General features: G+C 40.8%; 1 protein-coding gene across 3 annotated transcripts in view; it reads left to right on the forward strand.

The window, feature by feature from the left end:
* The window catches only part of setd1a (SET domain containing 1A, histone lysine methyltransferase), a 33051-nt gene that overhangs the window by 4415 nt on the left and 4690 nt on the right, over positions 1 to 23946 (forward strand). For all 3 annotated transcript variants that reach the window (XM_008416326.2, XM_008416323.2, XM_008416324.2), the window contains exons 5-18: positions 749 to 879; positions 2988 to 3244; positions 4193 to 5810; positions 7929 to 8933; positions 10659 to 10826; positions 11076 to 11160; positions 11246 to 11382; positions 12744 to 12780; positions 12860 to 13049; positions 13928 to 13971; positions 14275 to 15515; positions 17037 to 17388; positions 18059 to 18240; positions 23428 to 23538. In XM_008416326.2, coding sequence (XP_008414548.1) covers positions 749 to 879; positions 2988 to 3244; positions 4193 to 5810; positions 7929 to 8933; positions 10659 to 10826; positions 11076 to 11160; positions 11246 to 11382; positions 12744 to 12780; positions 12860 to 13049; positions 13928 to 13971; positions 14275 to 15515; positions 17037 to 17388; positions 18059 to 18240; positions 23428 to 23538 — 5558 coding nt within the window. The remainder of the gene's footprint in view (positions 1 to 748; positions 880 to 2987; positions 3245 to 4192; positions 5811 to 7928; positions 8934 to 10658; positions 10827 to 11075; positions 11161 to 11245; positions 11383 to 12743; positions 12781 to 12859; positions 13050 to 13927; positions 13972 to 14274; positions 15516 to 17036; positions 17389 to 18058; positions 18241 to 23427; positions 23539 to 23946) is intronic.

Below are 23946 nucleotides of genomic sequence, written 5' to 3' on the forward strand. Positions count from 1 at the left end.
GGTGTGTTTCTGTTCAGTTAAAAAAATAAAAAGGCAACCTAAACACCAACTGTCTGACAGATCATCAGTAGAGCAGGTGCTTAAATTAGCTAATGAGCCACCGCAGAGTTAGCTTAGCTAATAGCAGTGGTAGCTAACCTACCACATCGATCGCTTATTAATAACAATCAAGCCTGAAAACATGAAACTGGGATGAACTGAATCTTCTGTTCTTTGTGTGGAAAATGTTTGAATGTTTTGTGGTGTTAAACCCTGAAGTGGCGTGGTTGTCGGTTGCTATGGCAACGAGTCTGCGCGTAGCTGACACAGAGAGAGGAAGAAAAAAGTGGTTTTGACTTGTTCAACGGTTTCTCTGCGTTATTTTTCCCTCTTCTGTGGCTCACTGCACTAAATTAATCATACGTACATCTCCAGGTTTGATTTAGTTAAATCTTTGCACCGTGGCTTTGGACAGCTTGTCTTCATTTTTGGTAAACGCTTGTTGACTGTTTCTTTTTTTGTAAGATGTGCTGATCATGAAGACTGATCTGTTTCTCCTGAAGAGCAGGAAAAAAAATATGAAAAAAAGAAATGTAAGCTTTAATAATGCCGTTTCTACAGCGCTGTTGACAGTTGCCCATCAAGATGGCGGCGCATTTCCGGGTGACTTACTTCTGGTCTGGTTTTGTGGGAACTATCCACTTAGACAAGTTACTGTAAATAATCAAACATGGACCGTATTTTTAGCAAGGCGTTTGTTTTTCTGCAGGTCAGCAGCGGCAGAAGTACTACGACCTCATCGTGAACGGGTCCTACACGCCTCAGACGGTGCCGCTCGGAGGGAAAGCTTTGACGGACAGCGTTCAGTCTCAGACGCCGGCGCAGCCACAGCCGGATACGGTACGACGCCTCAGTCAGTAGATGATCAGTTCGCGAGTCAGGAGTTCAATATTTACACTGATGTTGAATCAAAGCAGTTACAGAGTTACTGCAGACAGAAATGACTATCATTAGGTTATAAAAATAGTGATTTAAAGCAGCTTGATGATGGTAAATTAGCATGAAAAGGAGGAGACATTCAGTGTCTTTGAATTATTATTTTGTTCTTGTAACTTTGGTGACTTTTACCATCCGGTGGAAAATATTCTTTTGGCTAAATGTAGCGTATTTACAGAAATGTTATTAGTACAAATTATCCCTGCAATAAATATTTTATAAATAAAATTAGAGTTGGTTCAAACCTGTCCAGGGTGACCCGCCTCTCACCCGAAACGTTAGTTGGATGGATGGATGGATTAGAATTGGTTCAGGTTCATAAATTGTCCAGTTTTAGCATCGATGTGAATCAGTCCATCCATCCATCCATTTTCTTTACACCCTTGTCCCTCAGTGGGGTCAGGAGGGGTGCTGGTGCCTCTCCAGCTAACGTTCCGGGTGAGAGGCGGGGTCACCCTGGACAGGTCGCCAGTCTGTCGCAGGGCAACACAGAGACACACAGGACACACAACCATGCACACACACTCACACCTAGGGGCAATTTGGAGAGGCCAATTAACCTGATAGTCATGTTTTTGGACTGTGGGAGGAAACCGGAGTACCTGGAGAAAACCCACCATGCACAGGGAGAACATGCAAACTCCATGCAGAAAGACCGGGGCCGGGAATCGAACCCAGAACCTTCTTGCTGCAAGGCAATAGCTCTACCAACTGTGCCACTGTGCAGCCGTCAATAATGAGTCCAAAAACACATTTTCAGGCTTGAATTGAATACATTTAAATATTATTTTTGGAATAATAAATCTAAAATGTCACAAAGAATTGTTTCATTCAGTGGCAATAAGTTGATTTTAACCATAATTAGTCCAAAACATTTAATATTTTGATGCAACATGATTTTTTTTATTTAAAAATGTCAGCAAAATAGCTTATAAACGGTTGAAACAATGTTTGAACTTTAGAACTGATGCTTAACGAAGGCCACGTTTTCCTCACTATGTTTAGCCAACAATAATTATTTCAATCAGTTTTGTTGCGTCTCAGCTGAAAATTTCCAGCCTGAATGTGAAATAATCATTTTAAAGGAATGTTATATTACATCCAAGCGTCGTTTCAGATTGATATTAAGGTGGTGATTGAAGTTTTATATATTTTGCAGCTCTAAAAAAATTTTATCTCACCGTCCACAACAAAAAGATAAAAATTTGTCAAGTTGCGAGACTACATTATTAATTTAATCTGATAGTTAGTATTGTGCTTTCCATTTAAATAAATTTCTATTTAATTTGATTTCTGTATAAAACCATCACAAAATCGGTGCTAAAAAATGTTACGCTGAAATTATATTGCAACAGCCGATGTTATTTTGTACGTCTGTCTGAGTTTCCAGGATACTAATAGTGATCAGAATTATTGGCAAAGTTTTTTCCCCGTATAAATGAAGAACCAACTTTACAGCTTTTTCCTGAAATTATGTGGCAACAATTTACTTCCGTAAGATGTAAAATTTGAAATATAGTCAGAGATGGGCAGAGTACCGTGAAATTGGACTCAAGTAAACGTGCTGCAAAATATTTTTTATCAAGTAAAAATAAAAAGTCCAAGAAATCACTGAAGAGTAGAAACGTATCAATCAATCATTTAATATTTATAAATTACATCATCAGATGGACTAAAATAGAAAATTAACTGGACATTTTTGTATTTTAAGGACCAAAATTACAATAATTCATATAAGTAATAAAAAAATAACAATCGGGAAAAAATATTTTTTCCAAATCAGTTTTTTGCAATAAACAAAAATTATAAAACTTTAACATAAACTGCAGGTCTGTCTGGTGAAGTTTGGTTAAAACTTGTCTGTTTTTCATTCAGTGGGTAGAAAATACAGAAATGTACTCAAGTAACAGTAGAAATGCTCCTGGAAGTTAGTTTATTTTTTTTAAATGTAGTTGAGTAAATGCAACTAGCTGCTGCTTAACTCTGAACATTGTTGCTTTTCTTCGTTGCAGTCTGAAATCCGGCGCAGGTTTTCCAGCGAGCTCGCGGTTTTGGCCGCAGGAGTCCAAGCCCTGACGTCGGGAAGCATGACGCCGTGTTCTGCCGATACCGGGTTTGGCGATCAGCGTGTCGACACGCCGCCTTCGTCTTTACCCGGTCCGTACACGCCGAGCTCGTCTGCTTCGTCTCAGGGGGGCGGAGGAGGAACGCCTTACAGCTCCAGATCTGGGACTCCTTTCTCACAGGACTCGGGCTACTCCGGCAGCAGGTAGAGTTCATCCAGGCGATTCGCTTCGTAGTCAGGTCCTCCGTACGTTATGCTGACGATCAATCTGAGTTTAAAGAAGTGTTTCATTATGCAATGGTGCAAATACATTAACAAATGAACAAATTTAATTTATTTTTAAATAAGAAAATAGACGTTGTATTGCCTAAAATCCAAAAATATAGATCAGCTGATCATTTGTAGCAAAGGATCGATCTTATAGTGACAGAGAAATAAGTTTTTTTATTATTATATTAAATGCAAAATGTATGCATATTTTTGGCCTAATTAGATCTGAGTGTTTTACTTTTTCAGCAAATTAATAAATTACTAAACTAGTTGATTATTTCAATAATTGATTCATTACAATTAGTCCAAATAATCGTTTCAGCCTGAATGTTTTTTTTTTTTTTCTTAATTTTTGGTTTGATTATGTTGTTCATTCAGGAAATAAAATGTTTGAGTCATTGTGCTAATGATTAATGATTAATCAAATACTAAATTAGTTAATTATTTCATTAGTTGATCATCACGATTAAATTGATTAATCGTTTCAGCTCTAATATATATGTTTTGTATAGTTTTGGTGTAATTACTACTGAGTTTGTTGTTCTTTCAGTAAATTGCCTTTTTTGTATCTGTATTCTCTACTTATTGATTAACTGATTGCTAAATTAGTTGACGATTATTTCAGTAACTGATTAATCTCAATTAACTTGATTAATCGTTTCAGCCTTCTTTCTTCTTTTTTTTGTTTTTTACATTTTTGGTTTAGTTACTGTTCTGGATGTGTTTGTTTTTTTTTTTTTTACTCCAGTTAATGATTAATCAGTTACTAAATTGACGATTATTTCATTAATCGATTAATCGTTTCAGCCTAGTTGTTCAGATGTAGTGAGAAACGGCTCTTCTGATTGTTAACTGTAATTAATCCAGTAAAATCTCTTCCAGGCATCCGAACTACAACGCCGGCTCTTTGAGCAGCGGCTACCCTCCCCAGGACATGTTGCCATCTTCGTCTTCATCATCTGCAGTCTCATCTTCTGTTGGAGGTTTCAAAGTGTCTCGTTACCCCGACGAACAGGATCCGTCGCTGTACCACCGCGGGCGCCCTTCGTACCCCCCGACCGCATCGTTCCGTCCCAACGAGCCGCCAGGCTACCCGCCCTACCCCAACCTCGGAGGTCCCGGCTCACACATGGCGCATCACTCCTCGATGCCTCCGCCGCCGATTTGCAACCAGTACGACCAGCCTCCGCCGCCGGACAGGGAGCGGGAGCGCGAATCAGCGGGGAGGTATGCGCCCGCGGGGGTCGGTTCCAGAAGGTCGTCCTACCATCACCAGCAAGACTCAAACTCCTCCTCGAAGTACCATTCCCACCACTCCCACCACCATTCGGACCGCCGGGACGACCGGGGTTACCGGCGGGACAGCGTGGGCTCCCGCTCCGGCGACCACGGCCACCAGCGGCACCGCAACCACCACCACTCTCACAACCACCACGGCAGTCGCAGAAGAAGCAGCCACGACCGGGACCGAGACCGCGACCGAGACGCCGACTACGCCAACAGCTCCGACCCCAGATACAACTCCAACTCCTATCGGTCGTCTTCCAACAGCCTGTCGCCACCGCCGTCGTCTTACTCGGCGTACGCCTCCTCCAAAGATCCCGCCCCGACCCCACCGCAGGATGGCTCCTCCCGCTCGGCGGCTTCAGCCCTGGCAGAGAAAGCTGGTTCTGATAAGGACCATCACGGCGCTTTGCCTCCACCGCCGCCTCCTCCGCCGCCGCCGCTCCCACCGGCCTCCGTTATTGCAGCAGCCGTCGCAGAGACGCTGGGAACGCTGGACTTTAACCAGGACAGTCCGGCCCGCGAAGACCAGTGGACCAAACCCAAACGCCGTCCCACCACGCCACCCGCCCCGCCCAAAACGCCACCACCTTCCTCCCCGTCCCAACCAACCACCGCCAAATCTTCCTCCAACTCTCCCTCCTCGGCCTCCCTGCCTCACCACCTGTCCTCCTCCTCCAGCTCCCCTCCGCCTCCCCATCGCGACTCCTCTCCAGAGCCGGACTCCACAAACGAAAGTTTGCCGTTTGTCTACCACAGCAGCAGCCTGGACTCTCGAATCGAGATGCTCCTGAAGGAACAAAAGGCCAAGTTTTCCTTTCTCGCTTCTGACGAGGAAGATGAGGAGGACAGGAAAGAGGAGAAGCAGAGGAGCAGAGGTAGAGAGGGAGCGGAGCGAAGAGGCGACGCTGCCAAGGAGCAGGAGCACAGGGGGGACAATGGGGAGAAGGACCACAGGAAGAAGGGGGACAGAGAAGGACACAGAGGGAGGAAACGGGGAAAAAGAGAAGGGAGGAAGAGTCCGACTGTCCTCGCCGCGGGGACGCAACCCTCCGAAAATTATTCCCCCCACATCGTACCTCCAGAGGAACCTCCGCCCCCCGTTAGCATCGATGCTACTGAAGCTCTGCAACAAGACGATCCTCAGGCTGGTTCTGCTGATCCGGTGGTCCGGACCGGAGCGCACACGCCGCCGCCGTTCAACGGGCAGAGCCAGGTACGTCACGGCGCCAAACATCATCATCATCACTTACACCGAGGGCCACAAGAGAGGTTTTTAAAAAACTGTAGAAAGAAAAGTTAAGTTATATTTATATCTGCACATCTAATACAACATAATAGTTTAATAAAGTAAACAAGTGTGATTTCCACAGAAAAACAAGATGTAGGTGATAAAAATGTTTACTTTATTTAATAAAACAAACAGTATCTTAAATGTTGGTGGTTTTTCTATTATTTTTTTGTGTATTTTCTTCGCAACCAGAACAGGATCACAGATTCTTCAAAAACTTTTCTAAAAGCTCCAACGAAGTCTGCTCTTGCGTAAAAGTTGCTGAATGTTTCAAATTCAGTTTAAAAATACTTCACTAATCCTGAAGGAAAAATAAAAAGTTAAATAATTTGCGGTTCTTCTTAGTGACATTTAATTAAATTAATACTTTGTGTTGTAATTTGTATATTTAGAAGACTTCCTCTGGACATTTCTCTCTAAGATTTGATTAACTGCATCAGAATCCAACTTTGAGCTGCCATTTTTGTCCTGCATAAAATCACATGGAGTGCCACAAATGGCCCTCGGGCCACACTTTGGACACCCCTGTCGCGATAAACGATAAATCAATTAATTGCACGATAAATTAAACCTATCGACCTCATTTTAATTATCGGCTTGTCGTCTCTTCCTGCCTTTTTTTCTTTCTGTTGATGACACTGAATGAAAAAAGGCTGAAAAAAACTCTCCACTGACCCTCCCTTCCTATTTCCTTAGTCTAATGTCCAGCGCACACTACACGAGTTGTTGGCGGCCTGTTGGCCCATTTTCAAAACCTGACAGAAATCCCAGGTATAACGGTTCGATCGGGTTCGTCGTGCCGTGTGGTGTCCAGCCACATGGTCACAAAATAATGGCTACAAGTCCAGTTAACTAATTTTAAAGCCAGGCATTAATCAATGCTTTACTAGAATCTACCTGTGATGCATGTGGCTAGAGTCAGCGTAAAGTCCTGACTGAATGAAAATAATTATAACCCATTTATGCCACGTTAACGAAGAACAGCTGAAAACCTACCAGGTTTATCAACTGCGGGAGCAATTTGGCTCCAACTCCTCTCCTTGTCATTTCTATATTCTTTGCACAAAATGTTAAATAAACATTAATGTCGTTTCCACAAATCATCTCTGATGTCCGCTGGACTTCGTGTTGCGCCGTGTCAGCTGTTTGGGATTCCCCTCCGTAATTTCCCCTCAGAAAGTGGAGGAGAATCCGCGCTTTCTGATTGGCTACCTGTCACATTCAGCTTTAAGCTCCCAGTCGGGGGAAAACCCCTGATTTAGATCGGAGCGACCACGACGATCCACCGTAACACACCACACACTGCAGGATGATCGGTTACGAAATCACCAGCGACAATCTTAGATCGGCCAACGATCTAAGATTATCGTAAGGGGAAAATGGGGACAAAAATTTGTGTAGTGTGAACTACTGCATTAGGTAGTCGGATGTGCTCATCTTTATTTAAATCTAGTGATTACTGAAGGATAATACAGACTTCATAATCTGCGCTCTTTTATTTGAATGCAGTATTTATTTCCACTTTGGCTTTATGTTGTTTAGTTTTTATTCAAGTACGTTTCTTGTTAATGGAGACTGAGAATCCATTTTATTTTTGTTTTTGGTTGTTTTGTTTGTTTATCAGTTCCAGTGTTAAGTGTTATTTTGAAAATAAGGTGTATCTATCTATGGCAGGAAATCGCATGCATTCATTTCCATTAAATCAGTGTCAAAAGGTCTTGAAACAATATTATCGTTTATCACAATAATTGTTTAGACAGTTAGTCGCTCAGCAAAATTTGTTATCGTGACAACCTGACTTATACTGAGCAAACTAAGAGGTCGTTCCACCATTAGGGCTGAGCCTCTCTCTCTGTGGAGGGGTTGAGATCACTGGTTGATTTTTAGACATTTGCTGAGGTGGATAAGAAGTATCGACCGATCACCAATCTCCCAAAGTTCACGACTGGTTTATCGGTGCACCTTTCCATTTTTCTTCCTTTTAATTTGTTTCCTGTTTAAGAGTTGGTGGTTCCTCGAACTGTAACCTCTGTGTGTTGTCAGGCGGCGTCTCATTCTTCTGGCGAAGACATGGAGATCTCAGACGACGACGCCGAGGAAACGACCACCATAACGACCGTCACGACTCACCAGCCGACAGTCTCCTCAGGATCAACGCCGTCGTCATCACAAGCCGCTGCCGCCGCCGGACTCTCGCAGCCGGCAGACCCCTCATCCTCTCCGCCACCCATCTCTGATTCCTCACAGCACTTTGGGACCTCCATGCACCCGCCGATTCCTTCCTACCCGCCCCATTTACCGCCCCCTCCTCCGCCCGGCTACTCCCTTCAGCCGCCGCCTCCACCTGGGATTCCACCTCTTCCTCACATGGAGCTACACCCCGAGTATCCTCCCCCGATGCCCCACCACATGTACGACTACGCCACCTCCATGGAGCTGATGAGCCAGTACAGCGGCGGAGCCCCCATGTCCTTCCAAATGCAAACCCACATGCTAAGCCGCCTGCATCAGATGCGTTTGTCGTCGTCCAACGGCACGCCAGGGCCGAGCGAGGCTGCGACCGGAGACTACGCGTCGTATCATCTCCACTCTATGCCGCTGCCTCACACGCACCACCCCTACATGGACCAAGAGGGCAATGGGGCGGGGGCGCACTACGACCAGGACCACAGATACCTGCCGCCCCACATGTCATACCCCTACCACGAAACCCACAGCACTCAGATACCGCCGCCTCCGCACCACAGCATCCCGCCTCCGCACTCCGGGTGGCCGCCGCACGTCTTGCCACCTCACTTCCAGTCCTACATGCCGCCGCCCGGCTACGGCACCTTGCTGACCGGGGAGGGGGACGAGTACAGCGCCTCTGGGGAGGCGATGCCCATGATGGCGGAGAATCCACACGAAGCGACGGTTCAGATGGTTCTGGCCTCGTTGATCCAGGAGATGAAGAACATCGTGCAGCGGGACCTGAACCGCAAAATGGTGGAGAATGTCGCCTTCGCCACTTTTGATGAGTGGTGGGACAGGAAGGAGACCAAGGCCAAGGTGATCAATCATTTAATCAATCAACTTTATTTCTGTATTACATTTCAGCAACAAGGCAGTTCAAAGTGCTTTACGTCATGAAAACATCATAAACGCATCATTTTGACACGCTGTATGTCATGTTTGGAAATTTCCCACGTGCTCAGAATACTGAGGGCAAAAAGCCGATGCTTTTCCACGCCGTCCAAAGCTGCTGTGGAATAATTAGCTCAATGACACCTGGAAATGTAGGTAGTATTAATTTGGTGCAGCGCAAAGAGAAAGCAAAGAGAAAATTAACACAGAAAAACCATCGACCGATTTCTTCTCGCTCCGTGTCGGCTGCGCTACGCTAGTTGCCATAGCAACTGACAACAGTGTCACTTTATGTTTCATAACTCAACACCAAAAAGCACTCAAACATTTCCCACACACAGAACAGGGCATTTGGTCCGTTACAGTTGTATGTTTTCAGGCTTGATGGTTATTTTGTGATTATTGATAAGTGATCGCTGTGGTAGGTTAGCTACCGCTGCTATCAGCTAAGCTAACACTGTGGTGGTAGATTAGCTAATTTAATCCCCTGCTTCACTGATGAGCTGTCAGAGTTGGTGTTTAGGTCTCCTTTTTATGTATTTTGTAACTGAACTAAAACAGAGTTCTGCAGCACATCTACATGCTACGGCTGCCATAGTCAAGCTAGCATCAAGCTAGCATCACTGACCTACAACGTCTTCCTCGTTTTTATTAAAACTTTTTCCTGACCGTATGTAGTTGGCGTAGTGTTGACAATTAGCAGCAAAGCACCGCGTCCCTTTTTGTTTTAGATATCAGGCGTACATTTAGGATTTAGCACTTTATTGATAACTTAACAGCTAAAACCAAAGGCAGTAATTGTCAGCGAGCAGCTTTGGACAGTGGGGCCCACGGTCATCAATTGTGAAACCAGTAGCAGACATTACAATTTGTCAAGCGTCATCATCAAAATCATCAAACGTATTGGTCAATGTTCTATTAATTATGGGTCAAAATCCCCTTTGAACAGGTGAGATTTTAGTCTAGATTTAAAGAAACTCAGTGTTTCAGCTGTTTTGCAGTTTTCTGGATGTTTGTTCTAGATTTATGATGCATAGAAGCTGAATGGTAAATACTTCTAACACAAAATTCAAGTTCTTTAAAGTTTAGGGCTGCAACTAACAATTATTTTTGTAATTGATTATTCTGACAATTAATCGATTAATCAGATAAAAATGTAAACATTCTGCAAATTTATCAATAAACCAGTTTGTTTACACAATATTAGAAATACATAAAAATATGCAAGTAAACAAATCAATACATTTTTTAAATAAGAAAATTCCCAAGTAGGTAAATGAAATTAAGGCTGCAACTAAGTTATTTGATTAATCGGTTATTTTACATATGTTCTGACGATTAATCGGATAAAAAAGGGTCTCTTTCTACATTTTTTTTCTCTTAAACTTTTTATGCAATGTTAGAAAAGCATTAAATCTACAAATAAATACTTTCCTCCTTTTAAAAATAAGAAAATAAACATTTTATTGCCTAAGATGCAACAACATAGCGTTCATTTAGGGAGCAACATTTTTAGTTGTAGCAAAAATACGCATCTGCAACTGAAAATCCTTCTAACATGTGAAAAGCTCAACCCTCTGCTTGATTGACAGTAGTTGTGCCTAATTGAAGCCATTTGGGATTTAAAATTGAGAATGTTTTGCTTTTCAGCCTTTCCAGACGATGGTTAGGGGAGTGTCTGCCTTACGGGACGATGAGAAGAAAGAGGAAAAGGTCAACCGTCCTCGAGAGCCTCTGATGTCGCTTGTGGATTGGGCGAAAAGTGGGGGCTTGGAGGGGTTTTCTCTCCGTGGAGCGCTGCGATTACCTTCATTCAAGGTAAAAATATCATAATTTTTTACATCTGAAATGATCCACATCTGTTGCTTGAAGATTTGTTTTGCCAGTTTTGAGTTTTATTTCTTAGAAAAGACCAAGCTGTTCCCGAATTTTAAATACTCTCATTTAATGTTTAGTGTTCCCAGATTGTGTGCTGTTAAATACAACTGTAAAGTTTAGCTGGAACTATAACATTCATTGACTTTTGTTTTTACGATTAACAAAACACGTCGATGTTCAACGGTGCAGGTGAAAAGGAAAGAACCTCAGGAGTTCAAGGAGGGAGACTTGAAGAGGCCTCGGCCTTCAACTCCACCGGATGAAGATGATGAAGGTTTGTTGATGTTGACACTTTAAAAAGTGGGTTTAAATTAATCGACAGGAAGGAAATGACTCTTAAATTGATGTCTGGTTCTCAGCTGGGAGAATGCCAGCGGCAGACAGGCATGCAGCTGATCGGGACAACAAGAGGAGGAAAAAGAAGCCGAGAACTCGTAAACCCTGGGAGCTCGACAGCGAAGGAGAGGAAACATCCGACGGCTCGTCGAGCGAGAAGGCATGAGACACTTTTATTACTTCTGAAACACATATTTCAAATTAAACTGGTGTATTTTGAGCTGAAGAAAATAACTGAATGTAAATATTCAGATAGGACTGAAACGATTAATCGATTTTTCAAATAATTGTCAACTAATTCAATAAACGATTATTTACTAAATGGAGTAAACAACCTCAAAAAAGGCAATTTTCTGAGACGATAACATACTCATAAATAAGATAAAACTGTATAAAAATATATTTGGGCTGAAACGATTAATCGGATTAATTGCGATAAACTGATTATTAAAATAACTGTCACCTAATTTAATAATTGATTAAACGTTAACTGGAGTATAAAGACTCAGAAAAGGCTATTTGCTGAAGGAAGAACATAATCAGAGCAGAAGCTAAGCCAAAAACGTACAAAAATATTATGACTGAAACGATTAATCTGATTAATTGTGATTAATCAATTATTAAAATAATTGTGAACTAATGTAGTTATTAACTGGAGTATATAAACTAAACAAAAAAACTATTTGCTGAGAACATATTCAGAGTAGTAATTAAGAAAAAAAACTTACAACATCTTTTCGGGCTCAAATAATTAATTGCGATTTAATCAATTATCGAAATAATCACCAACTAATTTAGTATTAGATTAATCGTTTACTGAAAACAAGTTGTTTAAAGAACGACACAGGCTGAACGGTAAACATACTAAAAGTATCAGGGCTGAAATGATTAATCGGATTAATTGCGATTAATCAATTATTGAAATAATTGTCAACTAATTTAGTTATTGATTAATCGTTAACTGGATTATACAGACTCAAAAAAGGCCAATTGCTAAAAGAACAACACATTCAGTGTTAAGCTAAAAATGTCCAAAAAATAAATACAATCTGCATTTAAGATTAAAATAAATTCTGCCCAGAATTTTATCTTCACCAGGTTCAAATTGTCCTTTCAAACCTTTTATCTCTACAATTATTAACCAGTTAATTAAAGGAAATATTCGGCAGATCGGCTCTACTCGGCAGAAACGGTGAAGCTTTTAACATTTTGATAGTAAAATTATTAGTTTTTGCTGCAGATACAAGAATTCACTGAAGGATTGTTTTGTTTCTGCGTTTTAGATAATAAAATGTTTATTTTCTTATCTAAAAAAGAACAAATTTTTCTTTGCATCCCTTTAATATTGTGTAAAAGAGGAAATATGCATGAATGTGCCAATTTTTCTATCCGATTAATCGCCAGAACAATTGATTTCTAAAATAATCATTCGTTGCAGCCCAACTGAATCGTTTTAGGAGTGATTCCTGTTTTTCGCTAGATGGCAGCATTTCACTCGGAATGTTTTCCTTTTCTCCGCAGGAGGACGAAGAAGTGGAAAGTGAAAAGGAATCAGATGGTAAAACCAATGACTCTAAATGTTTATTATTCTCCTTTCAGTAAAGACACCAGCTAACTAACTTTGTTTTCTCTTACAGATGACGGACTCAGCAGTGACAGCGACGATGAGAGCCTGTCTTCCTCCTCTGAAGGTTCCTCCTCTTCGGCCTCCTCCTCCTCCTCCTCTTCTGAGGATGAGGAGGAGGAAGGGGAGCTAGTGGAAAGTGCCGGTCCGGACTCCATGGATGAGTCGACAATGGACAGCACAACTGAGAAAGAGGACGACAGGCATGTTGTTTTTTAAAATAAGACACATTTTATTTCTCCCTGTCTGAAGTTAAAATCAGACCAAATTTCTCCTGTTTCAGGTTAATTAGGATCAACAAAATTATTCCTATTCGCTAAATTCCAAAATAAATATTAAAGTAAAACCACTTAGGAGGTAAATTTAGTTTGGTCCAAAATGTTCACATCGATATTTTCCAGCAGGGGGCGTTATCTGACATCAGTAAGCAACAAATCAATTAATCGCCTGATAAATTGAAACTAGCTTCATAATTTTTCTGTTTCAACCATAAACTGGATGATAAAAATCTTCAGTCATTTTATTTGTTGTTTCTGTTATTTTATTAATTTGTTTTGTATATTTATCTTTCAGTTCCAGTGTTAAATGTTCATCAGAAATCAAAGTTTATTGATCTTAGAGAATGTGTTCCTGCGTTATTGTGCCATTATTACCACTATATTACTTGAAAATAGTCTTAAAACAACAATATTATCGTTTATTGCTTCTCTGACAATATATCGTCTAGTAAAATTTTATATCGTGAGTTTTATTTTATATATTTAAATTATCTTCCATTAAAATGTTCACTAGAAATCAAAGTTTATTCATCTTTAAGAGGGTGAACTTATTATGCTTTTTGAAAATGGTCTCAAAACAACAACATTATCGCTTATCACAATAACGCCTGGAGCAATTTATCATCCTGCAAAATTTGTTTTTGTGACAGGAATAATCTGACTCTGTGTCAGATAAATTGTCCTGCATATAAATAATTTTAGATGCAGTGGGATATGAAATGGAGATCTGTTGGACTAAATAGTTTTGATAACTATTCAGTCTTTATTTCCTGCTCAAATAATTTTTCTTCTGTTTTTCTCAGGGAAATTGTTGCAGCTGCTGTTCCAAAGGTCGACATCAAAAAAGGTCGGTCAGCATTTTTTATCTTATTTTTATTAACCCTCCATAGCCAGAATTTTAAATAAAAGTCAGAAATACCTTTGATTTCTTCAAGTCTGAGGTTTCTTTGGATTATTTTCTCGAATGTCTGCCTCCCTTTAGTGGTGCAGTTGTGATTAAAGTCTGAATTTTGATTAAATTCTTTGTCTAAATTCAGAATTTTGATTAAAAAAAATAAAAGTCAGAATAAACGTTCACTGTAAATCTGGTTCCCTCATTCAGTCTCTGAGTTATATTTGCATAATCTGCTCTAATCTGTCTCTCCTTCAGGTGTTCCTAGGGAAATCAAGGCCGATATCTCGGCGGCTCCTTCGTCTCCGCTCGGCCCTCGCCCTTCATCTCCAAACGCTTTCGTTCCTCCTCTGAAGAAACGCAGGAAGACCGTTTCCTTCTCCACAGACGAGAACGACGGCAAACCGCCGCTCCCGGCGCCAACGCAGCCGGGAAGCGAGGCTCCGCCCACCCCCGACAAGCCTCTGGATTCCCCCATCGCTCTCACGCCGCCGCCTGCCTGCCGCCCCGCTCACGGCATCCAGCTGCTTCCCTTCGCCTCGAAACCCGGTGAAGGCAACGCGCTCATCGTCCCGCCGCCGAGCCGGAACCAGGACCCCGAGGAGTCCAAGAAGACGCCCCTGGCTCCCTCCCCGAAATCCCCCGGCAAGCGGGTCGCGGGAAAAGACCTGCCCAAGCCCGCCGCCGCTCCGGTCATGGTGTGCCGCACCGTTCAGAACCTGCCGCTGGACCACGCCTCGATGTGCCGCATGGCGTTCGAGGAAGCGCCTGCGGCGGCGCCAGGCAACAAGCGGTCCAGAGGACGGACCCGGACGCCCAGCGTGTGCCACGCCGTCAGGGAGGATGAGGAGAACGAGGAGGGCGGCGAGCAGCGGCTGAGGATCAGGGAGCAGGTCGGCGCGTCCAGCCTGCTGCAGCTGGCCGGCGCCGACCTGTCGGTGCTGGCGGACGTGGCGCTGAAAATGGACCCGGACGCCGGGGACTCGGAGGAGACGGAGACGTCGGACGAGGCTGAGGAGCAGAAGATGGAGGGCGACCCGTTCTCCCCGGAGTCGCTGGCTCTGCTGATGAGCCCCGGCGGCGTCGTCGTACTTCTGGAGCACAACTACTGCAAACCTCCGGCGCTCTCCGCCGCCACGGTGGCGTCTGGCGCCAGGAAACCCGCCGCCAGGCAAGACGCGTCCGTGTTGGTGTCGGCGGACCTCAACTCCATCTCTGGAGTCCTGGAGGCGCCGGAGGAGGTGATCGGGGAGGCGGCGCCGCCCAGAGGAGACAAAGGCGAATACTTCTCCCCGGTGGGAGATCTGGGTGACTCTGATGATAACAGACAGATGGCGCCGGTGTCTCCGTCACCAAAGAGGAAGAATTACAAAGGCCTGGAGGTCGAGCAGGACAAGAGCGAGAAGAGGAAGAGGAAAGACAAGGAGAACCTGGAGCCGCATCGCACGAAAAAGCAGAAGGAGCCGCTCAGCAAGAAGCAGAGGAAGAGGAAGCTGGAGGTGAGTGGCTTCGACACATTCTGGGATTAAAGTCAGAACTCTGGGATTAAAATCTGAATTCTGGGATTTGAGTCAGAGTTATCAAATTAAAGTCAAAATTCCAATATTAAAGTTTGAATTCTGATTTTTAAAAGTCAAATTAAGATCAAAATTCTCAGAAATTTTAGAATAAAGTCAAAATTTTGGAATTAAAGCCAGAATTCTCAGATTAAAGTGTGAGTCCAGAACTAAAGTCAGAAAAAGTTTCTCACCGGAAAGCAGAAGGAGCGGTTTGTTGCGACGCAGAGGAGGCGGAAGCTGGAGGTGTGTGGTTTCCCCACAGGTGAAATAACTGTGACGTTGTTTGTTTTAAAACCCGTCGTCAGCCTCACGTCGTGGAAACACTTTTGCTTTGTCATTTCTCGTTACGCCATGCAGGTTTTTCCACTGTAGAAGAGCAGACGCACGGTTTTGTCACCGTGTGCTGTGGTCCTGCCGTGAGATAACTTGGGTTTGGTAATAATAGCGACTCGAGCTCCAATGCTGCTCTTGAAAAATATTTGTAATACTCTTCTTTAGGAAACCAGCCACAGAAAAGAGCAGGACTTAAATCCCTAAACTGATTGGAATCAGCTAACTCGCTCACTCCATGGTTACCTAGCAACTCGCTCACTCTTTGGTTGCCTAGCAACTCGCTCACTCTTTGGTTGCCTAGCAACAGTCTGTTGAGTAACTTGCCCAGCAGCAGTTTAAGGGTTTGCCACTGTGCCTCTTAGCTGCTTAAAAATAACAACAGCATAGTGAAAAAATGGATAAAACAGGAAAGGTCACGACACCAGATTGGGAGTAAAAAAAAATTCATAATTTTTGTCTTAGATCTTCCAAATAAATTTAGTTAAAATTTATTTGGGAGATCTAGATTTTTAAATCTAGATATAAAAACAGATGTGGGTTTTTAACAGTTTTTTCAGTTCATTTTTGCAATATTTGCATTAAATTTCCACGAAGATATTTTATGTCCAACGGGTTTAATTTGGCTGGCCTGAGACAAAACGGCTGTTTTAAGGTGTAATAATGGATCTAACACTTTTTCACCAATGTTAAGGAATTATTTTCTTAAAATAAGCTCTTATATCTTGCTTAAAAGTTACTTGTAAGTTAATTTTGTCTTATTTTAAGATATTTGCACTAGAAGCTAGACCAGAATTACGTGGTAAGATGTTGTATTTTTGCAGTGTAGCCTGAGTGTTTGTTACTGTATGTTCTCACTCTGCCAGTCACCGGAACCTTGTTGTTCACACAGAGTTTGTACTTCCTTTACAAAGTGACGTACGAAGCGATTTTGTTGTTTTTTTCTCTTCCACATTGGTCAATATGTTTATTTTTGTTGGTCTCTAAGCCATGGTGCATCTATGCTTTGTTCTGCGCTTGCCTACCAAGATGGCGCGGATCCCTTCTGGTTCCCACTTTGTTTTTATTTATTCATCTTAAATGTTAACAGTGTGGTATGATGTTACCAACAACGAGCCTTTTTCCCTGCAGGAATCAGATTTGGAGGAAGATGTTGACGTGGAGGAGCTGGAGTCTGGAGAACTTTCCAGCTCGGACACGGAGAACGAAGTGGCTGAAGGGATGAGGAAGAGCGAGCGTCTCTTCCTGCAGGAGGCCGGGGTGACGTCACAGCGCTGGCCCAAACCAACGCCGGCGCCTGAGCCGCTTCTTTTAAAGTTTGAAAACCGCAGCGAGTTTGAGCAGATGACCATCCTGTACGACATCTGGAACTCGGGTCTGGACGGGGAAGACTTGAGCTTCCTGAAGAAGACGTACGAGAAGCTGCTGCAGGACGACCACAGCTCCGACTGGCTCAACGACACCCACTGGGTCAACCACACTGATATCCTTTCCAACTGGCCTCTCTGTGGCTGATCAGTGGGAACATTCCCACAGAAACATGAAGGTGTCCAAACTGCGGCGCGGGGGCCATTTCTAGCTCTCTTAGTTATTTTGTTCGGCTCTCAGCCACAATTCAAAAATAGAAGAATCTTGTTTTTCCAGCTCAGGATTTGAGGCTGATCCAGTTAAAAAATAAAATCTTAGTGAAGTTTTTACTGCTTTTCTATGGAAGCCAAGAAGAGTCTTAATTCCTTTTGATTTTTCTTTTTAACGAGAGATTTATGTTATCACAAAACTACGATGTCCGTTTTCTCAAGATAAGGAGTTTATTTCTCGCTTTACGCATTTATTTTCTCCCGGTTATTTTCGTCGGTTAACGAGTTAATTTCCCATTTTCTGGATTTCCCTTTTTCCTGCTGGTTTTCTCATTCTAGCGAGTTAATTTCTCGGTTTTCACGTATATTTTTTGCTGAAGGTTTTCTCGAGGTGTTTTTTCTTTTCTATGGATTTTGATTTATTTACAAACTTGGCTAAAAATGAAAAAAAATCAGTAAATCTTTTGTGTCCTTCAGTTACTTTCAGCTTTGACCCTTTTGGCCAGGAGGTACAAGCGATTAGATTGATTGTCGCAGTAGATCTGTTTCTTGTTGCCCTTGACCTCTGACCTGCACTAACCAATTTGCCGAACCCCCGGCGTAAAAAGAAGAGTGCGGACGGCCAGCTGCGGGAGCATGTGACGGGATGCGCCAGGAGCGAAGGATACTACGCCATCAGCCGCAAGGAGAAGGACGTCTACCTGGACCTGGACCTGCCTGAGCAGGTCATACGGGAAGTCGAAAACGTCGACACCTCGGTGAGTTTTTATCTACCAGCAATAAACCTCTTAACGTTTTATGCATTTTTTAAAATCTTTTTGAAGAGCTTTCTTAAATTTCCACGTAAGAACCAATTTTATACGCATTGAAAAGTTTTGGTTTTTATTCTCAGGATGTTTTTGAGCATTTTTCAGCTCAGGTTTTAGTTTTCCGGCTGGTTCTTTTAAAATAAGTGTCAGAAAGCGCTTCACAATAAGACAAATTCTCCAAAAGCAAACAATGAATCTGATTATTATCCAGAAATTAATTCAAAATCAAGAGAAACGCATAATTTTGAGCTGAGACTCTTCCTGTTCTGTCAGGTTCTTTAACATAATACCAATATTTTTTAAATTAAAGCCCTCTAATACAAAACCACAACATAAAAACATACCCCGAAATTTAAATTAATGAGAAGAGTTGCAGAAGAATTTTTGTTTTGACAAGCTTGACAATGAATTAACACCAGAACGAAATAAAAGTTTCAGTATCTCCAGATCAGGATTGGATCCAAAAGGCTGTTATTATTTAGCAATAGTCATAAAACAGGAGCTGGCATGAAGATCCAAAGTGAAAATTACAGCCAGAGCAGATCTGGCAAGAGGAATTAGAAGATTGATGGCCGTCTGAATGCGGAGGTGCAGATTTAATCGACTCAGCTGTAAACATTCAAGATGCTTCAAAGTTAATTTAGTCCTAATTTGCTTTGTTTGATGCAAGTTGAGTAAGTTTGATTGCTATAAATAATAAAACATGGCTGCTAAAGGCAAACATTTGATCACGGTTTAAAGAAACAAGCCTAAAGTACATTTCTCTGTGGTTTTCATGGAACTGATTACATTTCTGCTGCAGAAACGCTGGGTTACATTTAGAAGAAAAATTTAATTATGGTGTTATTTTACAGGAAATATTCCACTCTGAATATTTCTCAAAGCGATTTGAATGTTCTGTTGGTTTCATAATCACAGTATAAAAACAGTTTTCAGAGGCAGGAATATGTGCAGCTTGACCCAAAATATTTATAGCAAAAACCATAAATGGCGACTACCAGAAGCGGTGGAAAGAAAATGACCCAAGTCTGTTAAATCACTTATCGTTTCCTGAATTTACAAGAGGAGAAGAAATGGACGTTTCTCTCATAAATGACGAATCTGCAGAGGTTCAGCTGCAGAGGTTTTCATCAGTAATGTTTAAACCAGGTGAAGCTGAACCTATGGCTTGAGTTTTGGGTAGAACTTATTTAAAGTTTTTATTTCTGTTTCATCTTAGATGCAAAATGTAAATGTATTCTGTACAGTTTTGGCTGAATTACAGCCCTGAATGTGTTTTTTTTTTTTTTAGCAAATAACCTTCTTTTTGAGTCTGTTTGCTCCAGTAAATGATTAATCATTTACTCAATTAGTTTACAATTATTTACACAATTGATAATCGCAATTAATCATGATTAATTTGATCAGATTAATCACAATAATCACGATTAATCACAATTCATTGTTTCAGTTCCACTTAAAACCTGTTGAAAAAACGCTTTCACAATTCATCCTGTGTCATTTCTGACTTTGTTTCCGCCTTCAAACTTGCGATTTCTTCCCCTTTAGGTCACATTGAAACAAAACAAAATATTTAAAGCTTTTACTTCCTCTTCAACACTAACAGAGGATTAATTATGAAGCTAAAAATAAATCCAGTCGTGTAATAAATGGCTATAATTTCTCCCTTGTGCAGTGATTCTTGTTTTAAAGAGATTTCCAATCAACATGTTAATATTTCTGGTTATTCTAGTAAACAAGATTCAGTTGTTTGAATTTTTTTGCATATTGGCCACATCCTTAATCCAAACATGAACATTTCCCTGTGAGACCCACAGAAGATCTTCTTTCATTAAATTGAAGCGCTTTGCTTGTAAACCATAACAGGAAACATGACTTGTTTCTACATTGTTGCTTTAGTGCATCCTGGTCTGAAACAAGAAATTAACAATTATTGAGCTAAAAAACAAAACAATAATTAAGTTAACGATTAAAACGAGCCTCATTTTGAATTGACTATCTCAGCATGCTAACCTGCTTATTCAGGTTGGATGTGGATAAAAATGTGTTTTTTGGTTACCTCTGAGTTTTGAAAGTTGTTCCAGATAATGTGATGAAATGTTTTCTTAACCCTTTCTGCTGAAGTTGCACTTTTCTTTTGCAAAAAGAACATCTGAATGTAGATATTTGATGTTTTTATTGGAAGGAAAGCTCATGTTTTTGTTTCTTTTGTAACGATAAAACACTGGATTTCCCAACATAAGACCATTTATAGATGGTTTTTATAATTTTTTTCTTCAATAAACGTCTTTTCAGGCTTTTTCCAATCATCTTTTTTACATCCATGTTGTCATTTTTCCTACATATCAAGCCAAACATGAACCACTTTTTCCTCTTCCATTTGAAGCTCAATCATTGATTCAAGGCGGGATTTTTTCTGCTTTTTGTTACAAACACAAAACTGAGGAAAAGATCCATCATGTTTGGATCGGCTCTGTTGTTCGTCATGTTTGTGTGGAAATCCTCTCTAATTTCCACAATGACTCACTGACCAGAGGAGAAACATTTCGTTTTGTTAGGAAAAACTAATTAGGAGGCTGTACAGTGAAGTTATGCAACGCTACAGTCTCTCTTGTGTGCATTTAAATTGGTTTTATAGTTTTTCTTGCGACCACAATTACTCGGCAGTCTGCATGGCATTGTTGTGTCAAACCTTGAGGTTGTGTTTCCCTTTTTTGAAATTCCTGCTTTTTGATGGTAATAGATGCACGCGTATTTACCGGCAGTCCCTCCTCTCTCTTTCCGTTCAGGTTACTGAAATGTAAACCTGCAACAGTCTTGATGAACTGGAGGGAAAATACCTCCATAAAGGGGTTTTTCCCCTCATATGCATGTCTGGGTTTATAGAGTCTGGTTGATGTTTTGTGTTTGTTTTTGTTTATTTATTTATTTTTAAATGCTCCTAGATTTTAAGTACAATGTGTCACCATGAAATTTTCTCAGATTTTTTTTTTTTTAATTTTACAATTTAAAAGGTTAAATTTGTCGTTTTCAATACAGAATTACTTTACAGCGCAAACATAAATGTGCAAAAACTCAAGTTAAGTTCGCACAGCAGGCAAATGCAGCCCAAATCTGCTTTTTTTTTCTTCTTTCTTTTTTTGCCAATATATCCAGTCTGTTTTGATAAACGATTAATCGATTAGTCTGGCGATTAATTGATTAGTCTGGCGATTAATCGGTTAAATAAATTGTCACATTCTGCAGATTCTGATTTTACCACTTAAGCTTTTATATGCAATATTATAAATACATAAAAAGAAGCAAATACCCAACCTATATCTGGGTTTTTCACCCTGATATAAACGACCCAATTCCATATTTTTCACCCGCAAAAAATCCAATATGTTCTGTTTCCATATGTGCTGCTAAACCAGAGAATCGTTTTCAAGGAGTCTACGCAGTCGTGTCACATTTTTATCTGGTTTTATGTAATTTATGTCAGACGTGTCATAATTGTGCACCAGAGATCGGTTTTACTGCACCAGAAATTGATTAGTGTCATGTTTTTATATTAAAATCAATTGATTTACTGCTGTTTTCAACTGTTTGTGTGTAAAAAGAGGGATAGTAGTCTGCCAAATGTATTTTCGGCGCTTTTCATCAGCGTCGTCGTATAAAAACTAAACCAGGCATCTCAACCTTTAGCTTAGTTTACGCTGTGGAAATGAAAAGGAACCTTTCCTCCATTGCACATGTTATTTCCTGTCTTCGCTCAGTCTGTATGTGATTCCCCCACACTCAAAGGAATATCCAGGGTTCAATAACACCTTCGTTAATTTCAATATGGTGCTTTCAAGGTTTGAAAAGTGCTTGATTTCTGTATAAAGTGCTTGATATTCTATATGCACAGTTTTGTAATAAAGTTGTTACAAACCTTTAGGAGAAACGAACTCCTTCAGAAAGTCAGGTGATTATGAGTTTAGTTCGAGTCAGAAGGTTGTTTATCTCAACACAGACAGATTTATTCACGGCAATGAATATTATCCATTGAAATGAAGGTGATCTTATATTTTATTATGTCTGGAACTCAAGATTATTTTAGTAATCCATTATTCTGCCGATTAATCAGTTATTCTGCCGATTAATCAGTTATGCTGACGATTAATCAGTTATTCTGCCGATTAATCAGTTATGCTGATGATTAATTGGGTTTGAACAAATTGTCACTGCAGATTTCTCATTTAACCACTTAAACTATTTTATAAAGTATTACAAATGCATTAAATGATGTGAATTAATACATAATTCAGTTCATTTTTTAAATAAGAAATAAAATGTTTTTCAGCGCTGCCTGTTTAAGTGAGCCTTGATCAATTGTAACAGAGGAAGCATCTAAAAATATAAATGTGAAAAAGCCTTTTCCGCTTGAGATTTAAACTGTGTAGGAATAATCTGTTGGTTATTTTTTGGATCTAACCATCAGTAACTGGACTGCAAAATGTGTTTTTACAGAAGTTCAACCCGGTGAAGCAGAGGAGTTCTGAGTAGAACAAATTAACGAACAGAAGATTGAGATTTTTCTTCTTGTCTGAAATGTAAACTGTAAAACGCAGTTTTGACTTAATTGCTGTTGTTTTCCACAAATAGCTTTATTTTTGAGGCTGTATGCTCCTGTATGCACGATGAATCAATTATTAAAATAGTTGAGTATTATTTCCACAATCAATTAATCACAATTAATCGTTTCACGCTTATATTTTATATATTAAAAGTATTGAAATTGGGGGACTTTTTTGGTTAGATTTTAGTTCTCAGACCAATCAAGTATAAAAGGTGTCTAAATTTGCAAAACCTCTAATTTTGACAAATTATTAATGGTAATAAATTATGTCATAAAGCAATGAACTGAAACTGTCGTTTTCAGTTCATTAGTATCGTTTTGTCTCCAAAGTTTGAAAACTAGCCTTGGAAATGTTTGAGTTTTACTGTAGGTATTGTAGACAAACCCTGAATATTGCAAAAGCAGGTCAAGGTGCAGCTCTGGATCCGATCTCAAAATGATGATGATGTTACTGAGGCATTTTCTCAGTCTGAAGGTTTTCTGTGTCTTGTTGCTCTCAGTCTGAAGGTTTTCTGTGTCTTGTTTCCCTGCAGGGAGCTAATCGAGTGCTATCAGAGAGGCGCTCAGAGCAGCGGCGCCTCCTCACCGTCATCGGAACCACAGCTGTCATGGACTCTGACCTACTTAAGCTGAACCAGCTTAAGGTACAGCCGGCCTCTTGTTGGGTTACAGCCGGCCTCTTGTTGGGTTACAGCTGGCCTCTTGTTCCATGCACGACACATTTTCAACGTGTAGCTTGTTATTCCATGTCGAGAGGAAAATGCTTTCTTCCTCTAGCAAAGCCGTGTCTGGTTTCTGGTGGTTTTAAATTAAAGTCATGCACAGCTACTTTGAAACTATGTTGAAAATGTTTGGGTGGAGTTCTGCACTGCAAAAACACAAAATCTTACCAAGTATTTCTGGTTTAGTTTGGAACAAAACACTTTTCCTATATTATAATTTATAATAAATCAAAAATGTATTTGTCCACTGGCAGATTATTTCATTAAGTAGTAATTTTTCATCAATATTAAGGAATTGTTTACTTTAAAAAGGTCATACATATATATATA

This window comes from Poecilia reticulata, linkage group LG8, assembly GCF_000633615.1.
Source record: "Poecilia reticulata strain Guanapo linkage group LG8, Guppy_female_1.0+MT, whole genome shotgun sequence".
NCBI classification, from domain to species: domain Eukaryota; kingdom Metazoa; phylum Chordata; class Actinopteri; order Cyprinodontiformes; family Poeciliidae; genus Poecilia; species Poecilia reticulata.